At 34.2% G+C, this 14,455-nt stretch overlaps 1 protein-coding gene across 1 annotated transcript in view; it reads right to left on the bottom strand.

Annotated features, from left to right (window-relative positions):
- The window catches only part of LOC129225072 (DNA damage-binding protein 1-like), a 64,943-nt gene that overhangs the window by 28,428 nt on the left and 22,060 nt on the right, over nt 1–14,455 (bottom strand). Inside the window, exons 10-13 of the mRNA XM_054859621.1 lie at nt 13,824–13,932; nt 6,235–6,413; nt 2,741–2,901; nt 1,388–1,518 (exon numbers count right to left, since the gene is read on the bottom strand). Of these exons, the coding sequence (XP_054715596.1) occupies nt 1,388–1,518; nt 2,741–2,901; nt 6,235–6,413; nt 13,824–13,932 (580 nt within the window). The remainder of the gene's footprint in view (nt 1–1,387; nt 1,519–2,740; nt 2,902–6,234; nt 6,414–13,823; nt 13,933–14,455) is intronic.

The following is a 14,455-nucleotide window of genomic DNA, read 5'->3' as shown; positions in this document are numbered from 1 at the left end:
TCTTCATACAGTAGTTACTTTCGAAAATCATACACTGAAAAAGAAGGCAAAGAACTTAGACGGAGATGTGTAATTTGCTCAAAGCAGAATAAAAGACGTAACACTACGTATGAGTGTAAAATGCTCAATGCACATTTATCTGTGCTTTGAAATTTTTCATGCGGCTTTAAAATATTGTTACAATATTCTTCAAGTATTTCATAATATTAGGCGCAAATATTTTTCCTGTTTTGTAGAAAATATATTGTTTAATTTTGGTACGTTTAGTTATTGTGAAAAACAATATATTTTGCATTTTTATTGTTAAACATTAATTAATTTCATCCAATTTTTTGATATGATTGAAATTTTGATATATTTTATCATATATTAAAAAATGGCTTCATTTCTGCTTAAAGTATAAATTTTATCCATTATTATGTATGCGTACTTTCTGAAATTGCGTATTAGGCTTAGTGGGAGATATTGCCCCAGCCTGTGCGCACAGTCCGCGTGTAACAGCTGCTGTCCTGAGGGAGCGCTATCTTCTGCGGACTGCCGTCCCGAACGGGTTAACAAGTGGCAGTAAAGATATCAAATTTTATTTTCCATGATACAAAGAAGCCCCTTGTTTATTTTTAGCTATAGTTGAAGTTGTGAGATTTTTGTCCAAAAACTAGAAGATAAGATTTTGTTTTAAAAACTTGGTGTGGTTACCCTGACTTTTCACCTGCGTGAACTAGAGTTTAAGGGATGTAAATTAATGTAAAAAATGAAGTGGACATGTTTTCATATGCTTAACATGTACAGATTGTAGCAACAAAGAAAAAAAAAATTGCCCCGAAAAATTTAGGCCTCTATTAACGGAAAATTCCTCACCTCTGTGACAGACCTTATCAGTGTCATTATTTCTGAGACGAAAATAAATGATGGATTTTCACTCAGAAATAATGACACTGATGTGGAAATACATCAATAATAGGCATTCTACCAAATTATAAATTGCCAGTATATTCTCAAATTTACTAAATAATATTTTTAAACATACATTTGAAACAACTAATTAAGCTGTACTTTAATTAAGAGAGCTTAATATCATATTCCCACTAATCATTAAAATAGCTGATTGTTTACACAGTTAACAAAATTCTAATTTGATATTAAATCGGCTTTGATTTTTAAATATTAAAAGTTTTTTTTTAGCTTTTATTTATGAGTAAAATGATTGAAACTTAGCTGGGCCATTGTTTATGGTTACTTTTAGTAGGTAACATCTTCATGTTAGAATTTAAAAAAAAAGAAAACAAAAGGTTTCAAAAATGAAAAATATTTGCATTCAAAAATTACATTTCTGGAGAATGACCCATAAAAAGCTTATCAAAAAACATAACACTTTTTAATGACTCACTTTTTTCTTATCAGACAAATGGCCGCTTTCAGGATTTATTGAAAAATAAAATAAAGAACCATCTCCGAGAGCACAAAGTAAGTAATGCATGTTCTCAAAAGTAGTTGTCAGAATGCTTCTAGGTATGATGTCTAGAAATACAGCATGAACACAATTTTATTAATAAAACTTAACTAAGAACAGCTAGAAAATGCGATATTACAGTGATAAATAGTATTAAAAAAAGTTATTAAATAAAAACAAAAAAACCCGACGGCCTAAAAACCAAAAAAACTAAAAAGAAAAAAATATATGCCCAGTAGTTTAGAATATTATTAAGTATTACTGAATAACTACTCCAATGAAATAGTTTTATAATCGATACACACATAAGACAAATCATAAATTCAAAAGCAGAATAGAAGGATAAACAGTCGGGGCAAATTCAGATTTTACGGCGATCCTTGATTGGTCAAAAAGAAATGGGCCCCGACTGTTGATCCTTCTATTCTGCTTTTGAATTTATGATTTGTCTTAAGTGTGTATCGATTATAAAACTATTTTATTGGAGTAGTTATTCAGTAATACTTAATAAAATTCTAAACTACTGGGTTTATATTTTTTCCTTTTTAGTTTTTTTTGGGGGCGGGGGGGGGGGGGCAGTCGGGTTTTTTGTTTTTATTTAATAATTCTTTTTTATTTTACATTTTTAAGTTAATTTTCATTGATTTAGTTACAATCATAAGACAGCAAATTTTTAATCTTGTCATTTTATTGAGAAAGTTTAGATTGTGAGGATTATTAAGTAACTGGCGGTGGTCTAAACTACTGATTATTAGTTCCTCTAGGGACCTTACACGTCTTAAAGCTACAGATGCTTGATATTTAGCAAAAATGTGCGAACTTCAGTCAACCACAGCTATATTAACATATAGCGCAGAAAAGTCCTCAGTCAAATCTTTCTCCCAAAACTAAAAAAGTCTGTCAAGAGAGTACATGTCGTGAAACTCAGTCTCCTGAATCACGACAGAAACAAATCCAAACGTTAGAAATGAAAATCGAATTAGTAGACTTAGCAAACAAAAAATTCAATCAGCGAAAACGTTACTTGCATTTGTCACATGTTGTGCAGCAGGCAATGTGCGACATGATCCCGAACTTACAATATTTCAACTGGTTGTTGACATGGTGAATTTTGATTACTATCATGTGTTTAGTGACACTACCAAGACAAATTGATTGACGTAAGATTTATCAAAATCGGCCAAGGGGTTTAGCCTATACAACGCCATAGGAACGAGCATACATAGATTCATAAACAAATTACCCTCCTCTGCGTTGCGCACACCCAGTCGGGAAAAAAAATAAACTTACCTCCACCCAGCATTTCTTTATGATATTCAGTAAGTGATGGAAGATTTAATATTCTCACAGAGATATCTGTCCACAGACCTACTGCACATATCTGGGTAAGTTCTGATGAAAACAATGGGTTTATGTCCAAGCAAGCTACTTCATAATCCATAACTGTATGCCTATAAATAAAAGCATATTTCTTATAAAATTACAAAAAAACAAACTTGACTAGAGAAAAAAACTTGAGGTTAGTAAAAAAAAACTTTTAATCTCAGATAGCATTGGGAAATTTTGCTTTCTGGCACAATCTGTCTTCAATAAACTTTTTTTTTATTCAATTGATAAAATTCAATGTAATTTTATTTTTCATTTCCGTTTCAAAAAATTTGGTTACAATATTATAAAAAACAATATATGTTAAAGGAAATAAAAACTTAAGATTTACAAAGGATGTTCCTACACATCCCAGAACAAATTCTATGCACCTTCAAAATATATAAAACCAAACCCTGTGGCACAGCAGCCCGTAAGGGCCAAGGCCTGCTGTGCCTGACTCAGTATTCATGACCAGAGGCTCTGGGGTGCAAAGCAGATGTTCCAGTTAGGTGGTCAGCCTAATGCGGAACCCCCAGTGTTTGGTTCCCAAGTACTTGGTACTCATTTTATCGACCCATTGAAGGCTGAGTCAACTACGCCTAACCGGAGAATAGGAATAGGGCTTGTAGCGTGGGAGCGCGAAGCGCTAACACTGCCCCACTGGGCTCCCTTCAAAATATATAAGCAATTTTTAATGTATAAACAGTTTTTAATACTATATGCACGGAACAGGAGAGCACAAATGACGATAAACACGAGGGGCTCAGCTGGATGCAGGGCACAGACACACAAAAAACACATTTTTCCTTTATTCAAGCATGAAATTTTACTCAAAATTCACACTACACGAGTAAAGTAAGACACGCACATTGCAGTATTGAATGATTTCTACTTTTTACATTGGGAGTGAGACTTCAAGTCGATTTATAGTTGCAATTAAACTTTAAAAAAAATTTTTCGCCTTTGAAAACACTTTAAAAGACTGAAATTTTCTAGTTAGAAAATATATTTGCATGTTTGGCTTAAAACTCAGTGTCATTTTTAAACTAGTATGTTGTGGCCATCACGAAACTTTCTTCTATATTTTTCTTTTTTTTTTCTGATCCCTCCCCATGCTTGACGAGGAAACAATATTCCCAACAAAAACAAAATTACACATGCAAAAACTTGACGACTATCCCAATGTCTGAATTATTGCAAAAGCAAAGCAAAGAGCGAAAATTGAAAGTTTTTTTAAAAGCCTTGCTTGAATTAATTACAAATATTTTATTTGTTAACAAACATAAGATGGCAACAGTTAAAAATTTTAAATCATTGAGATAATATTTCCTATCATTTCCATACAATTAAAATCACGAGAAATACGCAGACGACAATCTATTACGATTTATCTTTCTTATTGTTGCATTAATAAAAATATTTTTATTCGCAAAAAAAAAAAAAAAAAAAATCAACACCTCTTGGAGCGATCGGCGTCAAAATTGAACCAAAGCCTGTTTACACATGGATTCACATATATTCCAAATTTCAACCAGAACGTAGCATTACTTCTTGAGATAGGACACTCAAAATGGAAAAAAAGAACGGGTGATTGCGCTACCCCCATTTTAGCTGTTGACACAAAAATAAAATCAGTTCTTATACCCACTAAGGGCTACTTGCCGATAAATTTTTCTTTCATTCCGTTCATTATTTCTTGAGATACAGCAGTCACAATTGACGACAAAAAACGTTCTATAGCTCAACCCCCGTTTGCGTTATTGACACCAAAATTGAATCAGCACCTGTTCCTGTTAATACCAACATATGGACCAAATTTTGTTTGATTCCGTCAGTTACTTCCTGAGTAATAGCAAGCACGCGTAACTCGAAAAACGTCCCATTGCTCCACCCCCCTTGGAGGAATTCGCGCCAAAAACTAATGGGCACAAGTTCACATAGGGGCACATATGTGTACCAAATTTCGTTCGATTTCATGCGGTAGTTTTTGTTGTAGAGCGGCCACAAAAAACTGGTCACACACAGACGTGACACACATACACACACACATACAGACAGACAGACATTTTCCAAAAATGGTCGAAATGGACTCAGCACACCTCAAAACGTTCGAATCCGTCAAAATTCGAAATTCGAAAATTTGCACGAATCCAATACTTTCTTCTATATATTAGATATAGAAGAAAGTAAAAAAAGAGAGCCAACATTATTATAATTATGGTCACATACACTATATATCCGAGCCATTCAGAACTAAAGAACAGATTCTTTTCCTTTTCAATCTTTAAAAACTACATACTGACATTATTTGTTCTCAGTACCTTAATTCAAATAAAATGTAATCACTCCTAATGTAATTCAAATAAAATAAAAACTCCTAATCACAGTGTTTAACACATTTGTGTTCTCCCTTAACAGTCTTTTACATACATACTAGCTGCGTTGCCCAGCTTTGCCCGGTCTACCTTGAAAAAAAATCATTGCGTCAAGTGAAGTATCTTCAATAACCAGGACTAAATGAAAGAAAAAAAACCATCATGCAAAATTTTCTCGCCAAACAATGACGACAGATACTAAAATACTTTTAAGGAATTAAAATAAAATGAGAAAGATGGATTTAAAAGGCGTAACCATGGAAACACAAAATAAAATAAGTTTAAGAATTGAAAATGAGAAGGATGAAAATAAACAATGGATTCAAAAAACGTTACCGTGGAAACGCAAAATAAAATGGTTAAAAACTTGAATAGAGATTTTTGAACTTCATTTAATTCGCTTGTAACTTTTTTCTAATGGAGATAGAGGGTTAAACTTTCGACCATAGGTCTAGTTAGATTTGGAGTAAAAAAAGCAGCTCTATCCAATTGCTGTCAAAAAGGAAACTGTGGGACAATTCCTTCACTTTTTATTGATGGATTTCATGAAGAAAGTAGTGCCTAAATTTTAGCTAAGCCAAAAAAAATTCGAGCTAAAAACGTAAAAAACTCCCGCCGCAATGAAGTTAGAGCATTGGAACAAATTGCGTAGAACGCAGAAAATTCTTCTCTTTCCAACGATACATAATATTACTATTTGTGAGTAATTTTTCACCCCCATATTCGGAAATTTATGTAAAAATTGGGTCTAAAGTGAAATAAAAAAAGAACTATTCATCGAATCATTTTCGAACTGGTCTGCAAACCTTCTCAGGACTTAAAGGAACAAACTGTGAAAATTTCAGCGAAATCGGCCGGGTAGTTCTCGAGTTTTACGAGTTCAAACACACAGATGCTTTTAGAGATATACTATATATAATTTGCTATATATATATATATATATATATATATGGAATTTTGCTAAATTTTACCCTAAATGAAATTTTGTAAGAAATATTGGCTTTCATAACTTTCTTACTCTTAACATAGAATAATACTTACCCTGACGGTCTAATTTCTTTTTCAAAAATTTCAAAATAATACAACTCATTTCTTATTGCACACACTAATTGAGACATATTAGCGGACACTACACATATGATTTGATTAGGTGGGGGATTCCACTGGCTAAGCAGCTGCTTGGTAGGTCGATCAATAAGGCGCACTGATGTTGCAGTAACCTAAAAAATACTTCCTGTTAAAAATAATAGAATAAAGTATTCAAATGAAAAACATTGCAAAATGGCATTGTTGCACTGCAGCAAAAATATCAATTCATGTAATTTAAGAAAGCATCCTCAAAGTGTTATTATATCAAAATGCTCTTCATTTAATTTTGATATGAATGTACACTGGTGGACAAAATTAAGAGATGGAAGGCATTTTCACACATTTTTCGGAAAATATCACATAAAACCAAGACAGTTGGTTTCCATATAATAGCACTATGGTGCTGGTGTCGCTGAGATGAGTTAACGTATTCTTGTGGGTGTTGCTAAGGCTGAAGGAAGTTTATAAGTCTGCAGCCAGCTGCTTAGCTCATTCCACTCTGCAACACAGTAACGATTTCTATTGTGTATCTTCAATAATTTTGTTGTTTTTTTTTTTTGTTGATTTTTAGGTGAAATGAGTAAACATTACGTTTAGACGAAGGTATGAGGTTGAGAATTGTATTTGGAATTGAGGCAGAACAGGGCCAAGCTCAGGTTGTTAGGGAATTCAGTGCAACTCCAAGCGTTGGTTGGAATTTGCGAGGTCAGTTTAAAAATAACGGGACAATGTCCAGAAGACAATAAAGACAAGTATTTGTTACTTACAGAGAAACACCAGAGGACGTCTACAGCGACTCGACTGTCTAAGGACCTTGCTGCTGCCAAAGGAATATTCGTTTCAAGGAAGACAGTTGCCAGGAGGCAAGGTGAAAGAGGGTTGTATGCAAGGAAGCCCACCATTTGCATCCCACTCACTCCCTTCCCCAAAAGAGAGTGTGTACAATGGTGCAGACAGCACTAAGACTGGACACAGCTCCAATGGGCCAATGTTCTTATCACAGACGAGTCCAGATTCAGTCTACAACCTGATTCTCGGCAAATGTTCATATGAAGGCAACCTGGGACTCGATACCTTCCCAGTAACATATGGAAAGGGGCCATTATGTTGGTAGGGGAGTGATGATTCGGTCAGGAATCATGCAAGATACCCGCCTACCACTCCATGTGTTTGACACTGGTTCCAGGAAAGCCCAGAGGTACAGGCAAGAGATCCTACAACTCTATGTGCATCTTTTCAGGAGTGCTGTTGGCCCTGAAATTGTTTTTATGGATAAATTGCCCGACCACATAGGGCTGTCCTGGTTGAGGTGTATCTGGAAAGCGAAGATATTCATCGAATGAGTTGGCCAGCCGAATATCCTGACCTTAACCCCTTTGAACATGCTTGCGATGTTCGTGGGAGGAATATTGCGATACGCCAACTCCCATCCAGAACTAGGGATGCACCGGATAGTGATTTTGCCGGATACCGATATCCGGGTCGGATATCCGGCATTTCGATTGCATTGCATGTTCGCATATTTTTCTACAACGCCATTTCAAAACAATAAATCAAACTTGTTCCACATATCATTTCTTTAAAAACATGTTAAGTACATTCAAATGTACTTTTTTAGAGCCTCTATATTTTAATTTAGGAATTGTGCTATATATAAAATGAAACATTAAAATATTGTTTTATTTCGACAGATTTTTTCGAAAGAGACAAACTTTCGGCAAAAATTAATTCTGTATGTAATGTACACATGGTTTAAACTTTTGATTATTCATAGTTGAAACCTTAAAGGTCGTATAATGAGTCGTATTTGTTATTAGATTTGCATGACGTGTAGAAATTTTTTTAAACTTCATCTAAAGTAATACATTTTTTTGTTTCCAATTTAGAAATAACAAAAAATAAAACTTTGCTTTGAAATCCTTTTTATTACAGATAATACACGTGTAAAAATTTTCTAACATACAAGTTAAAAAAAGAAAATATTAAAACAGGGCGAGAGTTTGACTCAAAAAATAAATAAACTTAAATAATCAACTTAAAATTTTACTTTAATTAAAGAAATAAAGGTACATTATCTCTAAAGATGCAAATTAGCATCTTAAATACAGGGGTGCCCCCCCCTAAGGGCCCACTCCTTAAAAACCATAAATACACCCCCAAATAGAAAGCCCCCCCAAAAAAGAGAAAATACCCCTAAAATACCCCCCCCCCCAGGTGGGCAACCCAGTTAACAAATTAATAAACTTATGCTTTAATAATCAACTGAAAATTTTACTTTAATTCCAGAAAACAAAGATTCACTCTCTCTAAAGATGCAAATTAGCATCTTAAATACAGGGGTGCCCCCCTAAGAGCAAGGGTCCACCCCCTAAAAACCATAAATACCCCCCAAATAGATAGCCTTTCAAATGAGAGAAAAATACCCCTAAAACATCCCCCCCCCCCAGCTTTTTTTCCAGGTAGATTTCAACTCATTTTTACGGAAGTGGAATAATTTAAACAAGAAGTTCTGTCTAGAACTAAACGAGCCTACTTTCCCATATAGCCATACTACTTTCTAGTACCTGAACAATATTCTCAAAAATAGCTAAAATCGCAAATTGTTTCAAAAATATTTTTTAAATATTTTAAGCTGATTTCTAGGAATAAAATATTCCTCACTTATCCTTAAAAAAAGCAGCACCTTTTAAACAAAGCAGCTAATACACTTTTTTCTAGAGACGTACCGAGTACTCGGTAATTACTCGGTACTCGGCATACTCGGCCAATTTGCCGAGTACTCGGTACTCGGCCAAATTCTGATCAGATACTCGGCCAATACCGAGTAGTTGCAAAAAATTGAATATTGTCCAAGACAGATACCAAAATTTATATTAAAAAAAAAGAGCAAGCATTATATTCTGCAATAATTTACAATTAAAATTTATAAGTCAAATTTAAATTTTGAGAATAATGAAGTTTGTAATGCTTTAATGGTATAAATCTTTTTTTTACTGTCCCCAAAGTTTATTAAACTTGTTTATTAAAAATTATGTAAAAAAAAGCAAGTATAGAAAATATGGAATTTTTATATTAAAAATGGATATTTGCTACAAACAAAAATTAGTTATAAAAAAAATATAAAAATACCTTTGCTTAAAAAGTTAAAGGAAATAAAACAATGTTAAAAGCACAGTGTAGGAACACTGCAGATACGTGTTTTGGAAGTTACAAGGAATTCCTTTTTCTATACACAAAATGGGAGCTCGTGGATTTAAAGGCATCCGACAAAAGTTGGATTTTTTTGTTGAATGTCTTTACCTTCTCTAGCTCACATGTTATGCACTGAAAAAGACATTCCTTGTAAGGGGGGGGGGGGGGCGGAAACATGTGTCTGCAGTGTTCTTGCACATTTGTTTTATCTGCTTTAAAAAAATATTTATGTTTGGCGGACTAGAACTATAATTGATTGGTATACAGTGAAACCCCTCCTAACGGATACCCCTCTTATGCGGACAATTTTTAATTCCCCAGTTCCAATGCAAATAACATTATTAACCCCCTGTCCTTTCGGACACCTCTCTATTGCGAACAAAAAAAATTGTCCTGTTAGTGTCCGCATTAGAGGGATTTTACTGTAATTTGTTTTAATTCCAACTTGATTAATCATACCTTTTATTTATTTATTTTTAATTTTAAAAATAATTTTTTGGTAAAATTTTTGACAAACAAAATTGTTTATGTAATGCGTAATTAAATTTCACCAGGAATTTAGTTTTAAAAACTATTATATGGACAAGGAGGTCTATACTACTATTCCAATAAGTTCAAAATTCATCACATGTGTGTCGGTGGTTCTTGTTAAAACGTAATTGGTACTTGGTAACTCGGCCGAGTCGTGAAAGGCCGAGTACTCGGTAACTCGGTACTCGGCCGAGTAGCGAAAAGCAGAGTACTCGGTACTCGGCTACTCGGCCAAAGTGCTACTCGGTACGTCTCTACTTTTTTCCATTAAAAAAATTCTTTAACAGTTTTCGAAACGAAAAAATAACTAAAATTAATAAGCTTATTGAAATAAATACATCATATTAAAAAAAATTGTTTCTTTTTCCCCTGTTGCCAAAAATAATTTTTAAATGAATTAATGCAATTACCAAAATAAATAAAAACAATAAAATGTCAACTTAAAGAAAAATTTTCATTGTCAAAAAAAAAAAAATCGTCTGCGTATATCTTTATGTAGAAACATGAATGACTTCGAGTTTATTCGCCGAAAACTGAATGCCTAAATTAAAACTTTAGCGTGAAAATAAGAAACAAGTCATATCATCAATAATTATTTCACAGTTAAAACCATAGCTGTGGAGTCGGAGTCAATCTCATTTTGGGATAAAGGAGTCGGAGTCGAACATCCAAAAATCGGAGTCAGTCATCTGTCCTCCGTGTATAAATTTTTGCCAAAGCTACGAAGTCAGATTCGAAGTCGGGGAGTCGGAGTCCGATTAATTATCGGGCACAGGAGTCGAGTCGGAGTCAGGTGCCCCTAAATTGTCGGAGTCTGGAGTTTGGCGTCAAGAGATGTTTCCAACAAAATTTGTTTGAAGTAAATCCGCCTTCAAGTACGGAATCTACATTGACTTTCAGTTTCCCCATAGGCGCTAATGTTAAGGGATTTGAACTGTTCAAAATTGAATGGAAAATTGTTCAAATCAAAAAAAATAATTTATATACAAGTTTTTCATCAAAAGTTTTTTCCTACAAAATTCGCTTGAAGCAAATTCGCCTCACAGTTCGGAATTGCCTTAAATTTCCCCGTAGGCGCTAATGTTAAGTTTTTTGAATTGTTCTAAATTGAACAAAAAATAGTTCAAATCAAAAAGTAAATATGGGAATGAGGTGTACTCGCCGAGATCTTTCAAACAAAAAAAAATTTGTTCAAATCGGACTATTCATTCAAAAGTTATTAGGGGGGGACAGACAGACAGACCGACAGACATTTTTCCCCATCTCAATACCCTACTTTCCAATTTTTAATTTTTCAATATGTATTTAATTATTTTACTTATTTTTGATTTTTTTTTTTTTTTTGCGATATTTTTAAGATGCATTAAGCCTTCTTTCATGCTTTTTTCTTCTTTTTCTGACTTTTACCGGGAAAGTAGGCTAAAAAGGGGGAGAAAACTTTTACGGATAACTAAAAATGGGAAAAATACAAGCGCAACACAAAATTTTGGATATAAATGAATGCAATGAAAGGATTTTAGCATGTGTAGAAATATACAAGCAAATATAATTTCGAAAATAGTTCGTTTGTACAACTGCTCGCGCTGGGTGCAAGCATCGACTACGTCATTGGTCACTACATATTGGTTTCTTGATGGTACTTCGACCTTTTAGTATCACTGAAAACGGAAGTTTCCACACCGAACTACTCTAAACATTGCTTTGTCTCAGTGCAACTATTCCGCATTTTTCATTAGTTTCTTTCATTCTTCGTTTTAATGTTCATGAGATATAATGGCACCAAAGCGTGCTTTATTAAATTATTAATACACTGTAACTATATTATTGTTTTATTTACATGTCTCTCTCCCATTGACCATTAATTTTGTACATCGTAACAGTTTTATGTTGAATAATACAGCTTTTTTTATGCAAGAAACGGTAATACATAGTTAAGAAATGGTTCAAAATAGTGTGAGAGGTGTTTACAAATGCCTAAAATTTTTTAGTGTGTTTCTAAAAATCCGAATTCATACATTTTTCTACTACACTAAATTTCAACTTACGTGAGAGGAGTAGTAGAATGCATTCCTCCCGCAAGTTGGAACTTGACTGTATTTTAATTTTCAACACGGCCGCTCCACCAACTTCAAGCGCTTTGATATGAACCATTTCAAGGTTGACTTTTCACTTCAGTGTGTTAAAACAGAGAGAGTGAGAGAGGGAGGGAGAAATTATTGGCAACATACCATCAGCAGATTCGCGAAGGAGAGGGGGGGGGGGCGCGGGGGAATGTCAGAAGCTAGGTTTGAAGAGGAATGGTCGTTTTTGAAGCAGCAATTAAAAGAGAAAGCATCATCGAAAAGTTTATGAAACAGTGAAAGCTTTAACTGGAATTTTTGCAAAAGTAAATTCAAAATTGAACCCTCATTTCGTACCGGATAACCCCACATAAACCCCGGATATCTCTCACATTTTTACCGGATAACTGTCCGGATATCCTGCAAAAACCTGTCGGATATCCGGATCCGGAGTGGCTTGTCGGATCGGATACCTCATAGTTCCGGATAGTTAAAAAATCAGCCGGATAGGCCGGATACCGGATAGTTACCGGATATCCGGTGCATCCCTATCCAGAACCATTCCAAGATTAAAAACTGCTCTGGTGTGAGAGTGGGAGGGTCTTCCACAAGCACTCCTTAAGTCTCTTATATACAGAATAAATACTCATTGCACAATGCACATGCTGTCTATCTGTCCGGGGTTTACCATACGCCATACTAGAGCGGCCACACACCATACAAGTCTCACATTCATCGCCATCTTCCATCACGAAATTCAGTCCACATTGGACTATTGCCAACAACTCTTGCCAATGAATGGCACTTTAGGTTTTGCTTTGCACACATTATTGTCATCCTATAAGTTATACCCATACCAAATTTCATTAATTTTTATCCAGTATTTCTCGAGATATTTGAGAAAAGGTCTTCTATCTCTTAATTTTGTCTAACAGTGTATCTAGGGTAAGGTCACCAGTAACAGACAAGGGTACAGTAACAAACAGTTATAAGTTTCGATTTAAATAATAAGCCTTTTAGGAGGGTCAAACTGATGTTGCTGTGGCCCATGAATACATTTATGGGCCACAGCAACAATCTAGTGTTATCAGAATTAATTTTATGATCCAGTTGGTCTTTACAAAGCAGTGGTGGACGGTTATGAACAGCAACCATGAGGTCAGCTGGTGTTTCATATTTATTTGAATTTAATAAGGCTTTAGTTCTAAAAGTAAGGAACTTTTGTACATTTTAAAGGAGAAAAAGGGATTTTTGTCTATTACTCATCCTTTCCTCATCCTGTTTGCTCCTGGGTATCATAAGATTTTTTGGTGTCTCTTACTGGGGGTCGAACCTTTTTCAGAAATTGAGCAAATAAAAGTAGAATTAAATAAGTCAGGGGATACAGAAGCAGTCAAACGTTACATGAGATGTAGTTGCATGAGAGAAAAATAGTTTAAAAAGGCTAAATACATTAAAAGGCTCAGAAAATTGAGTTAACCTGTGAGCAATGCTTTAAGCATGTCTGTGACTGGTGCAATTACCCTATATATATATATATTGTACAGGTAGAATAAAGGGGCACTTCTCCAACTAGATTATAATTCTAGAAGTGCCCCTTTCGTTCTACCTGAGCAATATGTATTGTCATTTCCCATTATTGCTAAATTGCTTAACGGCAGTTCTTTGCAGTTCTAACTTCATTTACAGTTGCATTAAACAGCATCTACAGTATACATTTAAAAGAAACAATAACAAAGAAAAGGGAAAGGATTGTACCTGTATTATTTGATCAAATCGTACATTTGCACATAAAAATGTCTGTTGACTAATATCAAAGCCTTCAACACTTGTTTCTTCCACTTCTTCACCGCTAAGAGCTAAAACCCTTTAAATAAAATTTCTTGTCAAAAGTGAGAAAAATTTTGGTCTATTTCAAACGTGTCATTACATCTTACAGCTAGCAATTAAAAAAAAGCCATTATTTTTTAATGTTTTTCTTTTTAAAACCTGTTTTTCTATGAGACACATTCATCTGTTGGCAAAAAGTTTTTTGACACAGTTCACAGCTTACTTAATAAGATTATCTATAAAACTGAAAAATTGAGTAGTTGTTAGTGCATAACCTTTTAGTAAATGCAGAGCTTCCAACTTTTAAAAATCTAAATTAGTAAAAATAAGAAATAACAACGTAAAATTGCGGATTACTGCATTCACGTGTTTTGAGGTTACAAGGAACCCCTTTTGCAATGCAAAATTAGTGAGCGAATGGATGAAAAGACTCTTAATACAAAGCAGTTGGTAGTTCAAGACAGCTCATAGTTGGTAGAAACTACAATTGTTTCGTAGCTAAATGTCTCATAAGAAAAACCCTTATAAGAAAAAGTACCTCATAAGATAAAATACATGTA

The sequence above is a fragment of the Uloborus diversus genome, chromosome 6 (genome assembly GCF_026930045.1).
Source record: "Uloborus diversus isolate 005 chromosome 6, Udiv.v.3.1, whole genome shotgun sequence".
Classification (NCBI taxonomy): Eukaryota; Metazoa; Arthropoda; class Arachnida; order Araneae; family Uloboridae; genus Uloborus; species Uloborus diversus.
This window is presented reverse-complemented; position numbering and strand designations above follow the sequence as displayed.